Consider the following 22,228-nt stretch of genomic DNA (forward strand, 5'->3'; position numbering starts at 1 on the left):
CAGGGCTCTTCTTTGAGCCCTACCCTCTTTAATATCTATGTGCCACCGCTGGCCAAATTGATCAGGTCCTTCATGTTTTTTGGTGGTATCCTAAACCGATGACACCCTTATTATGGTGCCAGTAATGCGGAAGACACCACCACTCGCTGAAATGCATGCTCCAGGTAAGTAGATGGATGTCCCACAACTGTTTGAAGCTTAACTCCAGCAAAACAGAGATTTTGGTGTTTGGCAGCAAGGCATCTTTCTGGTCCCCAAGCTGGTGGCCGCAGGAACTCTGCTCGATTTCCATCCCAGCAGCAAAGAATCTAAGGATCGTTTTTGACAGTAAATTATCTTGTAATGGCCATATCGGCACCATCACCTCAGCCTCCTTTTATAACATTAAGCTGTTTAGAAAAATCTTCCCATTTATTCCACAGAACTTATAGAAAACTGTGATCTTGGCGCTCATTCTTTAAAAAAACGATTACTGTAGCCCTCCTTTTACTAACATTAAAAAAAGATGTCTTAACATAATACAGATTCTCCAAAACGCTGTTGCTCACATTCTAGGCATTCCCAAATACAAGTTAGTGTCCTCCTCACTGACTTAACTCCACTGGCTTCCTGCCAATAATTGTATTGACTTCAATGCTATTTGTCTCTCCTTGAAGGCACTCCACGGCATAGGCCCTGAGTATCTCGGACAAAGCTTCCACTGGTATATCCCGCTCATATCACTTCTGTCTACCGCAACCTTCAACCTTGTAGTCCGTAGATTTAAAAAACAATTTTTGGGGTGGAAGGAGCTTCGTGACCAGTACTTCCAGACTATGTAACTCCCTCAATCTTAAGAAAGAGACTTAACTGTCAGAAAGGCCCTCAAAACCTGGCTTTTAAAACAATAACATCCCTACCTTTACTCTCTCTCTGCATCTTAACTGACTACCTTTTTCATGCATTACGAGTTATCTTGGGAGCGTTTTCTAGCACTTTCACCCATGCTGCTTCAATAATAGGATTACGCCCAGATCTCTGTACTGGGTTGAATGGTGAGTGTTTGATTGGTTCAGATGCTCCGTCCATCACCACCCCCTTTTGTACCTGGGTTGAATGTATGACATTATTCTGCATTCTGTCCATCCATTGTTCTTTTCACATTTGTTGCTCCGTTTGGGACGGGTTTGCCCTGACATGGGTCCCATGATCTCCATGCCACTGGAGTCAAGCTATCCTGGCTGAGGGCTGAAAGCCCGAAACCAGTCCTAGGATGCTTGTTTCCAGTCCAGGGAGGACCTGACCTGGCAGTTTGGGCTGGACTGTTCCTGTTGGGCGCAGGGTCAAGACTGATTAGCATATGGCTAGGTCCAAACTGGAATGGCGTGGTGTGCAAAAAAACTATGGATTTAGGCCCAGATCTCTGTACTGGGGTGAATGTATGACATTGTTCTGCATTCTGTCCATCAATTGTTCTTTTTTCATCAATAGGTTTTGCTTGTCTTCCATTCCCTGGTCTCTAAAGGAAAGCAGTGGTACATTGATATGACTTGCCAGTGCATGCTACATCAGGTTACAGCTCTACATGTTCCTGAGTAGTCTCTGATGTGCTGGTTTTTCCCTCATTCCCATTTTCCAAGTATTTTTCATTGTGGCTATTACAGATCCATACAGTAGGAATTGCCCCGCAGGTAAGAGGATTTCATTTTCCCGGTCATCATACTACAGTATCAGCTTGTCCCAATATAAATCCCGAAGTGTCTGGACCCCATTGTTTTTCCTTTTGTATAACCCCTGCCACACCCTTTATTGTGCAGGACCAACAAACCAGACAGCGGAATGTTTAAGTATGATACTGTGTTCAGTGTTTTTTTAGACTCCTAGTCCAGCAATAACAAACCACTTGTATGGATGCTTGACCAGCCTTCTTTTTTTGGTTGGGACCCAGCAGGATGTGTGTCAATGTCAGTAGGTCCGATGCAGTATGACCAGTACCAATAATCACACTGGTCTGCACTCTTACCCATAGCATCATGCACTGCAGCTGCATTGCAAGATAATGGGCTAAAAATTGGGGACAGCAAGTCGCCCAATGAACCACATCTTCCCCAGTAGTTGGGACCTGCAGCTTGGCCTGTGCCCAGCTATGCCTCTCTGAGGCTAATAATTTGCAATCAAAGTGGAAAAATAAATGGTAACCTAGGCAATGCAACTTTCTTAGCAGTGGTTACCCTCCAAGCCGCTGATATTGGAAATGTTTTCCAGGTTACACCTGCTCTCAAAGCCGCAATAGCAGCCCCTATATTGCGACAATCAAATCCAGTTCTTATTTGTATATGCACATCCCTCAATATTATTAGACATCCTCTCCCACTTTAGTCCCTTAGGTAATTATTTTTCTGTATCCTACTCATTAAGAGACTTTACAGGGAACACCCTCGACTTGCACCAATTAATGTGCAGCCCAGACTGGTCCTCATAGTTAATTACCAGGAACGGCGTTTCCAGTATCAGTTCTTTTGTTCTTAAAATAAAGAAAAAAAAAATGTCCTTTGTATGAAGCGAGATTTCATGTGTTTCATCTCTTAATAGCTATTCCATTGTTGAGAATTCTTTTTTGTATTTTACATGCTAGTGGATCCACCGCAAATAACAGTGGGGACAATGGACACCCTTGTATCTCCATTTCAGATGCATATGGGCCAGAGAAAATCCAGCACGTTTACCCCCCCTGCCCCCTCCCACCCCATGCAGTAGGTATACTATATAGGAGCTTTGTTCACATCCCAAATTTTTGTCCTAATCCCATTCAATACATAACTAAATATAGAGATTCCCCTTCTGGAGCGTTGAATGTTTTCTGGCATCCAGTGCTAAGATTAATACATCATTATTACATTTATAGAGTTACTAAGTAAATGTAAATGTACATGTATTTATATAGCGCAAATCACTGACCGAGGTCGGTATCTAAGCGCTTGCTTAGGGAACCCGTCCTGGTATTCCCCTGTGAGATAACCCCGGCAGAGTATCCACAAGGTGAAAGCCAGGCATCCCGCCGCGAGGGGCCGTTGTGGAGATTAAGCAAGCTATTGCCCAGAGTCGCAGAGTGTGAACCCGTGAGTCGAGAAGGCACCGGAGCGAGAAGTAAGTCTATCAATCTATGTATGTTCGTTGCTGTGTTTTTGCAGCGTGAATCTTCCTGGATTCACTATGCTGTGCATTATTCCGCGGTCTAGTGGTTGGGTCTGGAATCGTAGTCTTTTTTTCCTGTGTTTTTTTTCTTCATAGCCCTGGTGGACGTCAACGTCCCACCTTTTGGTGTCCTTCCTGCGACGTTGGTACGCTTCCTGCGGGAGCTCCCACCTTTGGGCGCCATCTTCAGATTCTTTTTTCCGCCATTGGGTCTGGATCATCACCGCAAGGTTCCAGAGTTTTTGGAGAAAAGAAGAGGAAAAAGACACGAAAACCGCAAAAAAGATTTGGATAATACATCTCCAAGCAAAACCACTGAACCGGTACGACAAAGAGGAAGGAGAACATCGAAAACTTCGACGTCCATCGGAGAAAGCGCACACAGGGGGCCCCCTGAGCGCAGGTATGGACAAAACACCTTTCAAAATTTGCCGCAATTGCCACCACAGGTACACGCAGAAGGACCAGCATCCGGTTTGCCACCTCTGCCTGCCGGTCGACCATGAGAGCAAGGATTGCAACGCCTGCTCCGTTTTTACCCCTAAGACGCTCAGGGTAAGAGAGAGACAGAGGAGAGCCAACTACAACATGAAAGGCCAAGGTCAATCTCAGTCACTCCGGGACTTGGGCCTCTCCAGTGGGGAAGAGGACAACATGGCCGAGGGACCAGATGACTCCACGGTCCTAGAGACCCATGCGAAAACAACAAAGAAGGTAAGAGACATTGACACCTAAGACCCCGATAGACTCTCGAAAATCAGAATCAGACTCTCGAAAAAGAGTCTAAGTCCTCGAAAGGAGCACTGGCGCCGAAACATTCGACGGATGCAGCTGCATCCAGGGACAAACAGCCCAGCGGATCCTTCGAAATGGACTCCCAGTCTGCGAAACCCCAAGACAAACCTAGGTCGAAGTTTGACGAACGGATGAAAAGGTTCACCATTCCATCGAAGCCGACGACCATCGTCGAGGTAGAAGAGCAGTTCGACGCCGAAGAGCCGCCGAAAACTCCGGAGCCCCAAGAACAGGAAGAGGAAGAGGGCCTAAACTATTACGTGGGAGAAGGCGAGGAAGACCGGCAAACAAGTTTGTGCTCAGCATCCTCGGTAGCACAGGACCTGGATTGTCAGGACCTTGACGCCGAAAGCCCAGATGAGGCCGTAGATACGTATCCTTCAAGGCCTTCGCCGCCAGATGACATTGGCATCTACAGTATGGTCATCAGGAACTCGGCAACAGCTTATGGGGTGAAACTGGAGGAACAAAAAACAAAAGCCTGCTTCCTCTTAGAGACACTGCTTCCAACACAAACTAGGAGTCAATTCCTCCTCATGCTCCCAAGTGTGCTGACCAGGGAAGGGAAGCATTCAAGGAGCCATCAAACTGCAGGTCTGTCACACCTAGGACAGAGAATTGGGAAGTTTGAGAACTACAGAACACAGGAGAGGAACATGGCGGCGGCAGGCTAACGTCTGCTGCGGAGCTCCTCACCTAAACGCCACAACTCGTTTTACGATGGATTTTCCCCTGTTCAGAGGCTGATTTTTGGAGATGTAAACGGTGAGGTCAGAAAACATTTGGTTTGCTTTTGCATTCCGCAAATACTGAGTTTGTTTTCCTTCGATTTTCTGTCTCCCGGCAAAAAAAAAAAAACACGCTCCAGGGCACTAGGACCCGGACCCGGACCCTGAGGGATGCGGCCATGGCATCACGTTCTGCGCTACGCTCGGCTGGAGACAGGAGAGCAGAGTCGAGCTGGAGGCAGCAGCTGTTCGCTGAAGGCTGTTGTCCACCGATTGCTGATTCCGAAGTCACACAAGGAGGGCTATTTTACAGCGGGAATCACTGGCAGCGCTCAAGAGGAGCACTTATCTTTCGTGTGAAAGGTCCTGTCTGTTGGGGCTTTTATTCATTCTTGGAAGCACAGAAGAGCGAAGCTGCCGGTAAGGAGGTTTCAAGAGGGGGGGCCTGCATGGAGGCAGATGCTCTGAAAGAAGCTGCAAGTCGATCCTGCCAAACCGGCGCCAGCCTAGTAGTTACAGAGAACACAGAGGGGGTTCCTACTATCAGGTCAAAACAGCCTGAGGGGCTAGCACCCGTTAGAGTTGTGGACACAAGAAATCTGTATCAGTTAAGGTCAAAACAGGACCTAAGGAGGCAGTGGGTCTGGGACTCAGGGGAGACAGTTGTAAGAGAGGGGCCAACACCATTATCCCCTTATAAACAAAAGAAGAAGGGGGGAGTTAAGAGAAGGGGCACTGTTAAGACTAATAAGCACCCCCTCGCTCAAAAGTTACTTCAAGATTATGGAGCAGGCAGTTAACTCGAAGGAAGGCCCTTGTGAAAAATCAGGTGGAGGGACAGGAGTAAGAGCGTTAGATACCAACATAGAGGCAGCTGAAGAAGAGGGTGAAGTTTCAGATGGAGTGGTGGAGGTAGGAGTGGGGTCTAACCAACCGGACATGGTGTCTGTCCCCCCCCACCCTGTCTATTTTACCTTTGAAAAATAGGTATGCAGTATTGGAGCTGACTACAAATATGGAAGGATTAAAATCTACTATATCTACTGGCCCAGAATGTGATCCTGTCTCGGACGTTGTTTTGTTGGACGGGCAAGGGTCTCCCCCTCCAAACACAACATCAGTCTCAGCAAATTCGGCCCCTGTTCCACCTATAGCACTATCCATAGTCCAGACTTTACCGGATTCAGGGACCCATACTACCTCTCAAACCCCTTATACAGCCCCACCTGATCCTTTATCTTACCCCCTTCTTTCCTCTATTAGTACTACTAGTACTATTAGTGTTGCACATGACCCCATCTTAAGCACCAGAGGTAGGCTCGAGGAAGCTGTAGGTTAGGGAGGAGAGGGACATACTTGGCTGCTTATTTCAATCTCTGAGGGAGGACCTGATGGATAAGTTTGCAACCTCCGAGAGCAATCAGAGAGGGCTGTATGATAGATTTGATATTCTAGAGGCCAAAATGGAGGGGATAGCAGCTCGAACCAGTGTGTTAGAAAGTAAGGTAACCTCACTTTCAGAAACATCGTTGGAAAGCTCTAAGGACATTGATGTTCTAATAGCACAGAACCTTAAACTCACAATGGATATGGAGAGATTGGAAACGCAGAGTCGGCGAAACAATCTAAGAATACTTAAGATCCCAGAAGGGGCAGAAGTGGAGGATATCAAGGGGTTGGTGTGCAGGCTATTACGGGAGGACATATTAAAGGACCGGCCAGATATAGACTTAGAAGCTGAGATCCAGCGTGTGCACAGAGACCCTTTTAGGTTACATCCGGACCGTAAAGCCCCTAGAAAGATTTTGGTTTATTTCCAGACATATACGGTTAAGGAACTAATCCTCAGTAGGTGTCTTGCACGATCTTCCCTTCATTACCGTGCCAATCCCTATCTAATTAGACATAGGGGGGAGAACGGCTCAGAGGCAATGGGAGTTGGGCTCCAGGATGCCTAAACTTCGTTCCCTGGGAGCTCAAGTTCAAATGAAATTTCCTGCCTTATTAAAAATATGTGGAACAATAAGATGCATAACTGTAACTACCCTGAGGAAGTAGATGAATTGTTAGATAAAATGAGAAAATAGTTAAGGGGTAGTAACTTGGGCATATAGTTATCAGCTGTATATAATGAGTAAAACAGGGATGGGGGGTAGGTACACATTTTTTATTTTTTTTAATGGTTTTACGGTAAAGCACTAAAGTAGAGCGAGTAAAGAAAAAGATGAAAAAGAAATAAATGAATAAGGAGGAAAAAAATAGAGGAAGGAAAAAAAGAAAAAAGAAAAAAAATGAAAAGAAGGGGAAAAGAGAGGAAAAAGAAAGGAAAAAAAAGAAGGGAAAGAGGGCAAAAAAGAGGGGAAAAAAAGAAAAAAAATGAAGCTGCACATTGGTGGTTGGGGGATCTAAATAGTTATGGTCAAATATATAGAGCAGGGTAAAGTAAAAGTTTTCAGTTAGGTGTGGTGTTTCAAGGGTGGGGGGCTCCTTAGGGCGTCTACACGCCGAACAAGAACAAGGAGGGAGGGTTCCTTGGGGGGAGGGGGGGGGGTAAAACATTTAAAAATGTCCTCATATGCCAGAAGTTTTTATTTTGATAGGTTAGAAAGTCAACGCAGGCCACAACGAGCTATAGCTACACTAGATAACAGGTTTCGCTATGGCATCCAGTAATAAAATATTATCCTGGAACTTAAATGGGATAGGGAATCGGAAGAAACAGCAAAGAGTATGCAAATTCTTGAAAAACACTGATGCGCATATATATTTCTTACAAGAAACCCACCTTGAAGCAGAAGCGTGTGGTCAAGTTTTCTCTAAACTTAGGTGGGTTCAGGAAATTCTGTGTTCTAAGCAGAAGGGCTCCACGAGAGGAGTAGCTATTATTGTACGGGCAAATAAGGGTATCAGAGTGCAAAGCTGGGGAACTGATCAGTCTGGGCGATGGCTGGTGGCAGTCCTTTCTATTGGCAGCTTCACTTTCTTAAGTGCTGCTTACTATGGTCCCAATGAAGACAACCCCGGGTTTCTTCAAAAACTAGAAGAGTATATGATACAGCACACAGTTCCAGTTATTTTGGGAGGTGACTTTAACCTCATATTGGATCTCCATCTGGATCGCACCTCTAAGGCAAAATACAATTCCCCCACCAAATCCCTGTCAGCCCTGAAGAATATTATGAAAGACTTTAACCTACAGGATGCTTGGAGAGTTAAGCAAGGAAATCTTAGGGAATACTCGTTCTACAGTAAGAAATATAAACAATACTCTAGAATCAAACTCTTTCTCTTAGATCAAACACCTAGGACAGAGAAGAAGTACAAACACTCCTGTAAGAATCCACCATACATACATGCATCCGTCACGGCTGACTCCATCATTGCAGCAACAGCCAGAAAAAGGGCCAACGTTCCCACGAACTCAGGCCCACCACTAGACAAGGAGAGATAGACCTCTCTGGAAGGAAAATAGAGAGGAATGCAGCAGTCCACTGGTGCATTGCCAACTAATGCTCTACTCAACAGGCATACGTACCAGCATTGGGAGGACGGACAGCTACTCAAACACCTCCCTGAGCAATACCAACAGAGTGCAACACACCTGGTGGAGAAAGGCAAGAACATAGCTAACTCATGCCTAAAGTCAGACCTGGATGTGGCAGACACATCCAGCAGACTCATGATGATTGGGGTCATAGGAAAAAATGACATGCCTGGCTGAGAATTTCGGGCTTCAAGCCGGAAGTCCAAAACAACATTCTGAACACTCCCTTCAATGGAGAAACACTGTTCAGAGCGCCAGTGGATGAGAAACTGATGCAACTCAAAAAGGAAAATGAAACTGCAAGCTCCATGGGGGCTTTGCAATTCAGAGGGGCACCCCGACATGGAGACCAAACGGAAGGGGGAGAAACCAGCCAGGAACATCACATCAGACATTCCAGCAGAACTACCAGGGCAACAACCAAGCACAGCAGGGCCAGCAGCAGCAAAACTGGCAATACCAGCCCAGGGGCCAGTCCTTTTGCGGGAGAGCGCTTGGACGAGGACAAACCAGAAGAGGGGGCCAGCAACCCACCTCAAAGTGACTCTGCACCACCAAACGTGCCCACCCACAGAACACCTCGAAGAGGGGGGGGGCACAACCAAATAAGCAAAAAGCTTTACACAAACTAAAATCAGGGATCAACGAACATGTAACACCAGTAGAAGGCAGACTAAAACACTTCTTCCAGGAGAGGAAGAAAATAACCGACAAATGGATACTAAACATCATACAGTTCGGATATTGCATAGAACTGGAAAAGAAGCCTCCAAACAGGAAACCAAAAAGGAAGGCGCGCTCTGCAAAAGAATTTGCGCTACTCCTAGAGGAAGCACAAGAACTTCTCCACAAGGAGGCGATAGAAACAGTACCATTCAAAGAAAGAAAGAAAGAAAGAAGGGAGTCTACAACAGTAACTTCTCGTGCCAAAATGGACGAAACATTAAGACCCATCCTGGATCTACGGTTCCTAAACCAAGACATAAGAACTCAAAAATTCAAAATGACATCCCTACAAGAAGGCATCCCTCAGATCAGGGACGGAGATTTTATGTCCACCATAGACCTCAAGGATGCCTACCTACACATTCCCATGAACAGACAACACAAACCTCTACTGAGATTTGCCATAGACAAAGCGCACGACCAGTTCACAGCCCTGGCCTTCGGACTAAAATCTGCACCAAGGGTCTTCACCAAGTGCCTCGCAGCAGTAGCAGCGCACCTATGGAGGGAAGGGATACATGTTAACCCCTACCTCGACGACTAGCTAATAAAAGCAAGTTCCTACAAACCATGCCAAAGACATGCACAGTGGGTCACACAGACTCTGACAGAACTAGTATTCTCAATACACTGGGGGAAATCCTCAATGGAACCAGAACAAGTGAAGATCTTCCTGGGTGCACAGATCAACACCATACAGAGCAAGGTGTTCACCAGCGACAAGAGAACACTTGCCCTGCTGAAGGAGACCCGTCAATACCAGAAGGGGCAAGCTCTGACCGTGAGGACAGCGAGCAAGATCATAGGGATGATGGCGTCCTACATACACCTAGTCCCCAATATTCGACTCCACATGAGACCACTCCAGGAATGGCTCCAACAGCAATGGTCACAAGCTACAGGGAGTTGGGAAGATCTAGTGGTTGTAACGCATGCAGTGCAAGAGGAAATAGCGTGGTGGAACAAGGAGAACATAACTAAGGGGAAGCCTTTAACACCACCAAACCCAACAGTGAACATCTCCACAGACGCCTCCCAGAGGGGATGGGGAGCTCACATGAACCAGCTCAAGGTGCGGGGTCTGTGGACTCCAACAGAGCGATCAAGCACATCAACTACCTGAAACTAAAGACCGTGTTCCTTGTCCTGAAAGCCTTCCAGAAACAACTGTACAAGCAGAGAGTGTTGATACAAACCGACAACACGACAACAATGTTCTGCACCAACAAACAGGGAGGAACACAATCAGTCGCACTATCCAACCTAGCGCAGGAGATATGGAGATGGGCCATCCCACTACAAATAGACCTCCTAGCTATACGCCTACCAGGAAAGGACGACGTGGAGGCAGACGGGCTCAACAGGCAAACATCAGCGTTCCATGAGTGGGAGCTCAATGCACAAGAAACACAAAAGCTATTCAAGAAGTGGGCGACACCAAAAATAGACCCATTTGCAAAACGCCAGAATGCAAAATGCCAATACTTCGCAACCAAGGGAACAGTCCCAGGGGATACCCTATGGATAAGCTGGTCGAAAACATTTGCCTACGCTTTTCCCCCGATACCACTGATACACCGTCTAATCAGCAAATGCAGGACCAGCAACATGACACTGATTCTGGAGGCACCGCAGTGGGCCAGGCAGTCCTGGTTCTCACAAATAGTGGAGATGGCGCAGGGACCACTCCACAAGTTCGCAAAAAAAAAAGACTTGCTCATCATGCTGAATAGGGAGGTACTTCACCCAGAGCCAGAGAGCCTCTGCCTCGCGGCATGGTTCCTGAAGACGTAGAGTTTGCACACCTCAAACTCCCAGAGAGCACAATGCGGGTGCTGCGGGAGGCAAGGAAACCAACGTAGGAGCTATGTGGCGAAATGGAAAAGATTCACACAATGGTGCATCAGGAAGAAGCTACACAAGAAATTGACCAAGGAATCAACTGTGCTAAAATCTTTAACACACCTGCTAAAAGCGAACTAAAGCTCTACCTCGCTGAGGGTACACCTAGCAGCGATAATAGCCTACACAAGAGGAGAGACAGGAAACAGCTTCTTTACATCCCAAGTGGTAAAGAGATTCCTGGAAGGGGCTAAAAGGATAGCCCCACCAAAAAGGATGCCGCCACCGGCATGGAACCTTTAATTTAGTCCTAACAGAGTTTATGATGGTGTCCTTTGAACCTCTCCATAAAGCCTCACTACAAATGCTCACAATGAAGACAGCCTTTCTGGTGGCAATCACCTCGCTAGGCAGGGTAAGCGAGCTGCAAGCGCTAACACTACAAGAACCCTACATTCAAATACACAGTGACAGGGTGGTAATGAGAACGGACCCACACTTTATGCCAAAGGTCTTGCCAAGGTTTCACATGAACCAAACAATACAAGCTTCTTTCAGAAACCATCCACAAGCGCAGAGAGGACACTGCACACTCTGGATGCTAGAAGGGCACTAATGCCTTGCATTGAAAGAACTAAAGAGCACAGGAAAACAAAGCAGTTCTTGGTGTCCTTCTCAAACAGTTTCAAGGGCACAATCTCACGATGGATCGCACAACCTATACAATTCTGCCACAAGCAGGCAGGGCAAAAACTACTAGGGCGGCACAAGCCCACTCTACTAGGAAAAAGGGAGCAAACATAGCCTTCCTGGCTAACACACTGATTCAAGACATATGCCTGGCAGCAACATGCGCTTCAGTGCACACGTTCACTAAGCACTACTGTGTGGATATACAAATGAACAAGGAAGCACAAGTAGGACAGAAAGTGCTTCAACATATATTTAACAGCCAACGCTCATCTTCCACCCAGCCGCCACAAACACAAACCGCTACAAAGTCTATGCACATTATAGTGAATCCATAAAGATTCACACTGCAAAACTAATAGTTTCTTACCTGTCGGTGTTGTTTTGCAGCTTGAAGATCTTTCTGGATTCACTAGCGAACCCACCCACCCACCTCCGCCAGAAAGATGAGACAGGAGGAGAAGGGAATTCAAAGACAATATACAGTCAAACTCTTTAAAGGAGACAAATCTGGAGTTCCTTGAGAAAGAAGGAGGAACCTGAAATGTCTAGAAAAGGATGAATAAGCAATGACACAAAAACAAGAAAAAAAAATCTGAAGATGGCGCCCAAGGGTGGGAGCTTCTGCAGGAAGCACGCCGACGTCACAGGAAAGACACCAAAAGGTGGGACGTCGACGCCCACCTGGGCTACGAAAAAAAAGAATAAAAATGGCCAACGATTCCGGACCCAACCACAAGACCTTGGAATAATGCACAGTATACTGAATCCAGAAAGATCTTCAATCTGCAAAACAACACCAACGGGTAAGAAGCTATTTGTTCTTCTTGGGATGAACCCAGTTTGGTCGCTATGTCGCTATGTTGTGTGTTGTTTTTGAAATACTAAATGGGGTGCTAGCTTTGAGGTTGTTGCAGTGAATGTAACATATTATACATGTCGCCCATACTGGGTTTATCCCAGCAAGTAACCCAGCAATGAAAATAAGTACATTGATAGACTTGGTAACTCCAGTAATTTAACCTCCTTCTGACCTCTGTTTAAGCAACGGGACTACTTAAGGCTCATCTGTCTTTTGGGGCAATTGCAGAGCCTGGTCATCCACTTCATACATTTTGGCATATTTTGCGACTAATTGATGTGTGTATATATACTTCATATAATTCTACCTGCAAGCCATCTGTTCCTGGGACTTTACAGTGTGCCAACCCATTAACTGCTGCCCTTGACCCATAAACTTTCATATTGCACCCTAATAGATCAGCTGCATCGGGAGGTTGCCTCTACAATACCACTGAACAGATAAAACTATGCAAGACTTCGCCCGGTTCAATCAATCGCTTAATTGTGTGGAGAGTTCATCAATTACTGTTTTGTTTATGGCCCCTCTAATATTTTCAGTCTGCCGACCAAGTGTGTGTAGACGAAATGCTGAACAATGTCAAACATTCATCCCCACTACAAAGATCTGGGCCTAAATCCTTTTATTTTTTGCTCACCCGCCAGTCTAGTTCCTGCCAGTTCGGGCTGGACTGTTCCCATGGAAAGCAGGGGCAAGACTGATTTGCATATGTTGGGTCCAAACTGGAATGGTGTGGTGAGCAAAGTAACGAGGGATTTAGTCCTAGATCTCTGACTGGGTAGAGTGTTTTACCTTGTTCAGCATTCCGTTGTTCAATTGTTCTTTTAGCGTTGTGAATTTAGCAAGGCAACCAATGTAGGATGAGGACTGTTTCTTCAAGACCATGGAAGTATATTGCCTACATTCCTGAGGCTGGAGGGTGGTACCCAGACACTGAGGTGACTGTGGATGGAGTTAAGACCCCTTTGAAAATTCAAGGACCTTGTTAGCAAAAGGCTGTTGATTAGTCCTCTTGAGCACTGACATTTGATAGATGGTAAGTGTGAATGGTGGAACTGCAGGTTCCTTTTGTTCAAGGTGAGGTAGTTTCTAGGCAGACCCTGCCATTTTATCTGTGTCTGATTAATGCAGAGAATTCACACTTTATTGGATCCATATTGTGGATACTCGTGCTTGGATCCAACTCTACTGCTGCCTGCTGTGAGAGCCGTAACTGTGCTTAAAAGCAGCCAGCAAATTACATTTGAAACCCAACTTGAATCAATCCGAACTAGTTCTGTAACCTTTAGATTGTGTGCCCACATTCCATATTGGTAAATATGTATAAAAGTGGGATCCACACCACCCCATCTTTTCCACTCCCATGTTCTTCTTAACTAAAGAATGGAGTGCTCCCCAAAGCACTCGAAGAGCTGCTGTTCAACCAGGGCTGGTGTATGTCTGACAGCTTGTCTCCAAGAGGTGAGGAAACATCACCTGAGGTCTGAACTTTCAACTGGAGAAGCTCAGGGTCTGCCTGACGTGCCCAGATGCCTGTCTATTTGTTGAGCATGAGAAGTGTGTCAGGCCCTGCAAGACGGACCGTCACTCAGTGCCCTGCAGTAGCAACTTGGCTTGAAGGCAGAGAGACTGTCTAGGAGAAGCCCAGTGTGTTCTAGAGCGAGGAGCACTCCGAGAAAGCAGACTTGGCCAGAGAGCAAAGCCGAAAGTGACCTTTGTTGTGTAGGGGTTCCCTTAGTCGCTCGGCGCAGTTTGTGTGAGCTGCGTAAGACTACCAGAACAAGTATTCTGGGTTGCCTTGCAGTTTGTCAGTCAGAACGGTGTCTCTGCCAAAGTAGAACGCAATGATTGGGTCAAAGTTAGCAGCTGTCAGAAAGATGCCACTGCAAGGGATTTGCCCTGGAAGTCACAACTTCCATCAGGATATCCATCTGCAGCTGAACAGTGCTGCTGTGCAGATTTGACCCTTCTATTGCCTAAGAGGACTTTATACAGAGCTAAGCAACTCCTGTCTCTGCTTGAGAGCAGGAGTTCAGACTTCTTCTGCTGCATTGCCCAATCTGGTATAGTAACCATCAGTTAAAAAGTGGGACTGAGGACAAGAGACTAGATGAATGCAGATCTGTCCACTGTGCAAGTCTTTGTTACGCATTTGACCTGTGAGAACATTTGAGCAACCTGTGCCTAATCTTGCAACCTGTGCCTAATCTTGACTAAATCTGTTGTGGGTTAGGAATTTTACATACAGGATCTTGACCGTTGTAGATGATGGGGGATATCGGGAAGGTACCAAGTAAAAGGGGGTGCAACGCATCCTTGTCTTAAACCACATAGTTTGCACCCTTATTTGTCATTTCCACTGATAGTGTAGTATTTATTTCTGCTTTATGATTAAAGTACTTTTTTACCTGAAATGTTAGCACTGGGCTGGACACTGCTTTATCTCTGTTGGTTGACTGTTTGGTTCTAAACATTTGCACCCCCGTTACCTGCCTGAGACACCTGTGCCTCATTGCCCTCACTACCCTGAGAGTTAAATGCAGAAAAGCTTGTACTTGGCCTAATTTGCAGAGTTCTAGAAGGACATTCCCCAGGATGCAGTGATAAATATGATTTGATTTGATTTAAAATTATTTCTAGAGCGCACGTATACCAGCGGTTTCTTGGCGCTAACTCTAACTGGATCCAGAACTAATAGGCAGGGAGGGGTAGGGGAAAATTAATCAAAAGACTTCTTGAACAGATAAGTCTTGAGGTGTCTACGGAACTGAGGGTACTGTGTAATGGTACGAAGTTCAAGGGGAAGGGAGTTCCAAAGGGTCGGGGCAAGGGTGGCGAATTTGGATCCTCCCCACTTCTTTTCCGTAAACGGGGAACAGTGAGGAGGGATTGAGAGGACGAGCGTAATTCCCTAGTGGGAACGTATGGAGTAATCTCGGACGAGATAAAGGCCGGAGCCAAGCCAAGTCGGGCCAGAAATGTCATGGTTGCAAGCTTGAATTGGACCCTGGCACCCACAGGGAGCCAATGTAAGGATTTCAGAAGGGGGGTAGAATGGTGAAATTTAGGTAGTTTGAAGGCCAGGCGGGCCGCCTGGTTCTGAATCTGTTGTAGGCGCCGCAAGCTGTAAGCGGGAATGCCGGCATATAAAGCATTGCCGTAATCCAGGCGGGACACCACCATGGCCAGGATTATAAGTTTGAGGGCAGAGAAAGTGAAGAAGCGAGACACTCTGCGAATGGTGCGCAGGGAGAGAAAGGAGGAAGATACCACAGAGCTAACCTGGGAGTGAAGGGTGAGTTGTGAGTTGATTTTTATGCCAAGGGTTTTGACAGAAGGGGAGGGAGCAGGGGAAGGGCCAAGAGAGGAAGGCCAGAAAAGAGAACACCAGGGGCTGGATGAACCGCCCGTCAACACCAACTCGGTCTTGTCAGGGTTGAGTTTAAGGTGGTTGTGGTTCATCCAGTCCCTGATATGGAGCATGACAGATTGAAAGTTTAGCACAGAAGAGGAAGAAGAAGATAGATTGAAAACAAGCTGGAGGTCATCCGCATAATTAAACACGGCGACCTCCATCTGTTGAAGGGAAAAGATAAGAGGGGCGAGATAGAGATTGAACAAGAGGGGGGAAAGGGAGGAGCCTTGGGGAACCCCGCACTGAACTCTCCGGAAGTCCGCCGTGAAATCACCCAGACGGACAGCCTGGGTGCGATCACTCAGGAAGGAGGACAGCCAGACCAGGGCGGTCCCCCCGATCCCCGCTGCCTCGACACGGGACAACAAGATGGTATGGTCTACCGTGTCAAAGGCGGCTGAAAGATCGAGGAGCACAAGGGCCTGGTGGTGATTGGTGTCCATACCCTCCCTGAGGTTGTCCAAGACCGAGATGACAACGGACTCCGTAGAGTGTGCGGAGCGAAAACCGGCCTGGCGGGAGGCAAGGGCTCCATGCGTCTCCACAAAGGAGCTCAGATTGCGGGTGACGTGACGCTCGAGCACCTTGGCCAGAAGTGGCAAGAGGGAGATGGGGCGGAAATTGGCAGGGACAGAGGGATCAGCCCCAGGTTTTTTTTAAAATGGGCACAATAACCGCTGATTTCAAGGAGTTGGGAACTACGCCTTGGGCGAGGGAGCTATTGAGGAGGTGAAGGGGGGGATCTGGACAGGTGACAAAGATATGACGGAGAATGTGTGCCGGACAGGGGTCAAGAGGAGAACCAGACTTGACCAAAGGCACTAAGGCGGCCAGACTTTCTCTAGTGATGGGTGGGAGGGTGGTGAGTTCACCCTTGGGAGGGGACATTGAGGGTCCACAAAGGAAGGTGAGGGGGGGGGGGGAAATGTTGGCCTTGATGGTGGTAATTTTATTAATAAAATAGTTGTTCAGGGAAAGACAGAGTTGTTCAGACGGGGCAGGCTTGAGGGTTGTTCTGTCTGAGAACGCCAGGCTGTGAACGATTGTAAATATCTCCTTGGACTGGTTTTCCGCGGCTAGGATTTTGGAGGAGAAGTATGATGTTTTGGCCTCCAAGATGGCTTTTTTATATTGGGTAAGAATGTTGGTATACTCCAGTTTAAGAGTGGGGCAATAGCTTCTTCTCCAAGCCCGTTCTACGCGACGTACTTTTAATTTGATGGCCTTAAGCTCGACGGTGAACCATCGGTTGGCGTCCTTCTCCCGTTTGGAGGTGATGCGTTTGAGCGGGGCAACGGAGTCGCGGCCAGAGGAGAGCCATTTATCTATGGCATCCACCTGGGAAAGAGTGGAGAGGCCGTGCAGGGAAGGGAGGGAAGAACTAAGAAGGGAGGAAAAACTTTCTAGGTTAACTCGGCCCCACGATCGGACCCAGGTGTTTTTGGGGCAGGGGGGCTTAGTAGTGGAGTGGATAGGAAGGGAAAAAGAAATCAGATGATGATCAGACCATGGGCAAGGTGAGATAGAGAGAGATTCCACAGGGCAATTCAGGGACCAGATCTGATCGAGCGTGTGGCCTTCAATATGGGTGGGTGAGTGAACATAGGATGTAAAGTTGAGGGATTGAAGGGTTTCAGAGAATTCCTTGGAGGACGGACATTCAACGGGGTCGGATGGCCAGAAATTGAAGTCTCCAAGAAGCAGAATAGAGGAATTGTTGATTGTAATTGTGGCCAGAACATTTGAATTTGAATTTAAAAGTACTTTTAAAGCGCACGTATACCAGCGGTTTCTTGGCCCTATAACTAACAGGAACTGAGGTTACAACCAAGGAAGGCAGAGGGAGTATTTACTCAAAAGACTTCGTGAATAGGTGGGTTTTAAGACATTTACGGAATTGTGGGTAGAGGGTAATAGAACGAAGTTCGAGGGGAAGGGAATTCCAGAGGGTGGGGGCAAGAACAGCAAATTTAGAGCCTCCCCACTTCTTTCTCCGGAAGCGTGGGATGGTGAGGAGGGACTGGGAAGAAGAGCGAAGATCCCTGGTGGGAACGTATAAGACGATCTCGGAGGAGATGAACGCTGGCGCCATGCCAAGTCGGGCCAGGAAAGTAATGGATGCGAGCTTGAATTGGATTCTAGCTCGGACGGGGAGCCAGTGTAAGGATTTCAGAAGAGGAGTAGAGTGGTGAAATTTAGGGAGATTGAAGACCAGGCGGGCCGCCTGGTTTTGTATCTGTTGTAGGCGACGCAGACTGTATGCAGGAATACCGGCATACAGGGCGTTACCATAGTCCAGGCGGGACACCACCATGGCCTGGATGATAAGTTTGAGGGCAGAAAAGGTAAAGAAGCGGGACACCCTGCGAAAAGTGCGTAGTGAAAGGAAAGAAGAAGATACCACGGAGCTGACCTGGGAGTGAAGGGTGAGTTGAGAATTGAGTTTTATACCTAGTGTTTTGACTGAGGGAAAGGGAACAGGAGAGGGACCAAGAGAGGGGGGCCAGAAGAGGGGGGACCAGGGCCAGGGGCTGGATGAACCGCCCGTCAACACCAACTCGGTTTTATCAGGGTTGAGTTTGAGGTGGTTGTGGTTCATCCAGTCCCTGATATGGAGCATCACAGTTTGAAAGTTTAGGACAGCAGAGGGAGAAGAAAGATTGAAGACCAGCTGGAGGTCGTCCGCATAATTGAATACGGCGACCTCCATCTGTTGAAGAGAGAAAATCAGAGGGGCAATATACAGATTGAACAAGAGGGGGGAGAGAGAAGAGCCTTGGGGAACCCCGCACTGAATTTTCCGGACGTCCGCTGTGAAGTCACCCAGGCGAATGGCCTGGGTGCGGTCGCTCAGGAAGGAGGATAACCAGACCAGGGCAGTCCCTCCGATCCCCGCCGCCTTGACACGGGAAAGTAGAATGGTATAATCCACCGTATCAAAGGCGGCTGAGAGATCAAGGAGCACAAGGGCCTGGTGCTGATTAGTGTCCATACCCTCCCTGAGGGTGTCCAGGACCGACATGACAACGGACTCCGTAGAGTGTGCGGGGCGGAAACCAGCTTGGCGGGGGGGCAAGAGCTCCATACTTCTCCACAAAGGAGCCCAGGGCGCTGGTGACGTGGCGCTCGAGCACCTTGGCCAAAAATGGCAGGAGGGAGATGGGGCGGAAATTGGCAGGGACAGAAGGGTCTGCCCCAGGTTTTTTCAAGATGGGCACAATTACCGCAGACTTCAAGGAGCTAGGAACTATGCCTTGAGCTAGAGAGCTGTTAAGGAGGTGGAGGGGGGGGGTCTGGGCAAGAGACAAAAATATGGCGGAGAATGTGAGCGGGGCAGGGGTCAAGCGGAGAGCCAGATTTGATCAAGGGCACCAAGGAGGTCAAGCTTTCCAGAGTGATAGGGGGAAGGGTGGTGAGTACGCCCTTGGGGGGGGGACATTGAGGATCAACAAAAGATAGGGAAGGAGAAGGGATGTTGGCCTTGATGGTGGTAATTTTGTCGATAAAATAATTGTTGAGAGAGAAGCAGAGTTCTTCGGACGGGGCTGGTTTGAGAGTGGTTCTGTCCGAGAACGCCAGGTTGTGGACGATGGTAAAAATCTCCTTGGACTGGTTCTCCGCGGCTAGGATTTTGGAGGAGAAGTATGATGTTTTAGCCCCCAAGATGTCTTTTTTATACTGGATGAGTATGTTGGTATATTCCAGTTTCAAAGCGGGGCAGTAGTTTCTCCTCCAAGCCCGCTCCGCGCGGCGAACTGTTAGTTTGGTGGCCTTAAGCTCTTCATTGAACCACCGATTGGCGTCCTTATCGCGTTTAGAAGTAATGCGTTTGAGCGGGGCAACGGAGTCGCGGCCGTGGGAGAGCCACTGATCTATGGCTTCAACCTGGGAGACGGTGGTAAGGCCCTGAAGAGAAGGGAGAGAGGAGGTGAGGAGAGCAGAAAGATTCTCAAGGTTGACACGGCCCCATGATCGGACCCAGGTGTTTTTGGGTCGGGGAAGCTTAATTGGGGGAAGAGTGGGAAGGAGAAATGAGATCAGGTGGTGGTCAGACCAAGAGCAAGGAGAGATAGAGAGTGATTGCACAGGGCAGTTCAGGGACCAAATCTGGTCAAGCAGTTGACCTTTAATGTGAGTGGGGGAGTGAACATGAGGTGTGAAATTAAGGGAGTGAAGGGTTTCGGAAAATTCCTTCGAGGATGGGCACTCGGCGGGGTCGGAGGGCCAGAAATTAAAATCGCCAAGGAGCAGGATGGAAGAATTGTTTACTGTAATGGTGGCCAAGACCTCCAAGAAGTCAGGGAGAAACTGTAGGGGGGACTGAGGGGGGCGATAGGTGAGAAAGCAGGTCAGAGGGGGAGAGGTGGAGGCTGTGCGGATCACCAGAAATTCGGTGGTCGCGATGTTAGGCAGGGATAAAGTTTGAAAAGAAAGGTCGGTGCGTGCGATGACCGCCACGCCACCCCCGGCTCTGCCTGATGGGCGGTCCGCCCTGAGGGCAAAGTAGGTGGCCGGTAAGGTGGATAGAAGGGCGGGGAGGGAGTCATCGCAGAACCAAGTCTCAGTTAAGAAGAGAAGATCGGGGGCATGGAGATCCAGCAGGACCGAGAGTTCATGTGCATGAGCAACAGCGGACCGGGTGTTGAGGTAGAAGGCCGTAAAGGTTTTGGGGGTTGATAAAGGAACCGTGCTACCAGACGTGGGAGAGGAATCAACTATAGAAAGAGGAAGGGTAGGGGCGGTGGGGGGGAGTCAGACCAAGAGAAGAGATGCGGGAGCAGATGGAGGCCGAGATGGGCCAAGGGCCCTGGTAGCTACGAAGTAGGTCCGGGGTATAGGTGATAAGTGGGGCGGAGTGACGTGCCCCTAGTTCCGGCCAGTCGCGGACGGGCGCAGACGGGCTTGCCTTAGGCTCGCCTTCGGCGCGCAATCGTCGCGCCCGCTGCGCTCGTCCGCTGCACTTCCTACCAAGACACATGATTTATGGCAGTGGGACAAGATGTTGGAGGGGATGTGGCCAACAGAGGGGGCGTGTCTTGTGGCGCGCCTCGCCCTCGAGAATGGCGGCCAAAAGAAGGGGGTCGTTGCAGCGTGTAGCGCTGTTTAAAAGATGCCAAGGAGTGCAGGTAGGAGGGGAGAGTTACAGGAACACAGTATCACAATCAAGTTTTTAAAATCAGAGTTCTGCTTTCTCCCGGCTTTTCGCCTCAGGAGTCCAATCGCTAGCCAAAAAGTCAGAGAGAAACTGTAACGGGGATTGAGGAGGACGATAGGTAAGAAAACATCCTCAACCACCACAACTGTAGGCCCCTGACTGTCTAATAGCCCCTCAAAGGAGGTCTGACGTTAATTGGTGTGTGGTAAAAATGCAAATATGTAATTTTGTTGAGCTTCTAGTTCGACCTACTAACCTCGTTGATGTGTATCTAATTTCTTCCCTTTATATCTAAAGGCTCCAAATAATAAGAAAGGACTGCTTCCAGAGCCGAACCCAATGGAGATCATGAAAAGTTTAAATAACCCAGCATTGATGCAGATGTTGTTACAACCCCACCTGCATGCAATGGCTGGTAAATATGGTAAGATTTTAAAATTACAATAACTTCCTCTCTTGGCATTCTGTGATCGATATAAAATATTCACTTGAATTTTAAAATCCAATATAAGTACAATTAAGTGTGCGTGAGTCAAGCACCAAACAAAATAAGGCACTTTCTGAAGTTTGCTCACCTTGTACTCTTCATAGGGCATCTGTGATCTCTGCTAAAGCATGAATGTATTGGTATTTAAAAAAAAATCTTTTTGGGTAACCGAATCGCTGTTCATATCCAGTGAGCGGGCATAGGTCATCGGAAAAGAAAAGGAAATTTAGTTAGGAAGGTAGATGGGAAAGGAGCAGAAGATTGGGGTCACGGTTATACCCATGACGTGTTATTTGAAGAAATGATTACCAGTTACATTTTCTCTGCTTTAATTATTTGCAAAAATAAGCTCTCCTAAGTGATACCTATCTTAGATTTAAATGAGAAAATGTTGACAGATTATTGTAACTATCTCACAAGCTTTATAACTTAACACTTACATATGCTCATAACAAAACATGAAAGCTTTCCCAGATGCCATTGGCATTTCTTTGTACCTAGAATTCCATTTTATTTATCTAAGCTAAATGATAGTAAAACAAATGTAAATAGAGTCATCTTAGGATGCTGTATAATTTGTTATTAAGTTCTACTCGTGTCCTACTGTACTTCGTTCCAAAACTTGATGAGAATAGCCTGCATCAGAATGCAGGACTTGGGAAAACCTTCTCTAAAATAATGCTGTCACTTAAAGATGTTGTAACCTTTAAGCAGAAGCGAAGAACACACTAATAAATATGTGCCACCAAATGCTCTCTTCTTATTTTTTAACCAGAAGGCCACACTCACGGATAGGCTTTGTTGGTGGTT

At 47.5% G+C, this 22,228-nt stretch overlaps 1 protein-coding gene across 4 annotated transcripts in view; it reads left to right on the top strand.

Moving 5' to 3' along the window:
* The window catches only part of RAVER2 (ribonucleoprotein, PTB binding 2), a 443,388-nt gene that overhangs the window by 127,387 nt on the left and 293,773 nt on the right, over positions 1–22,228 (top strand). For all 4 annotated transcript variants that reach the window (XM_086953598.1, XM_086953593.1, XM_086953607.1 and 1 more), the window contains exon 5: positions 21,229–21,355. In XM_086953598.1, the coding sequence (XP_086809724.1) occupies positions 21,229–21,355 (127 nt within the window). The remainder of the gene's footprint in view (positions 1–21,228; positions 21,356–22,228) is intronic.

This window comes from Lissotriton vulgaris, chromosome 1_1 (genome assembly GCF_964263255.1).
Source record: "Lissotriton vulgaris chromosome 1_1, aLisVul1.2, whole genome shotgun sequence".
NCBI classification, from domain to species: domain Eukaryota; kingdom Metazoa; phylum Chordata; class Amphibia; order Caudata; family Salamandridae; genus Lissotriton; species Lissotriton vulgaris.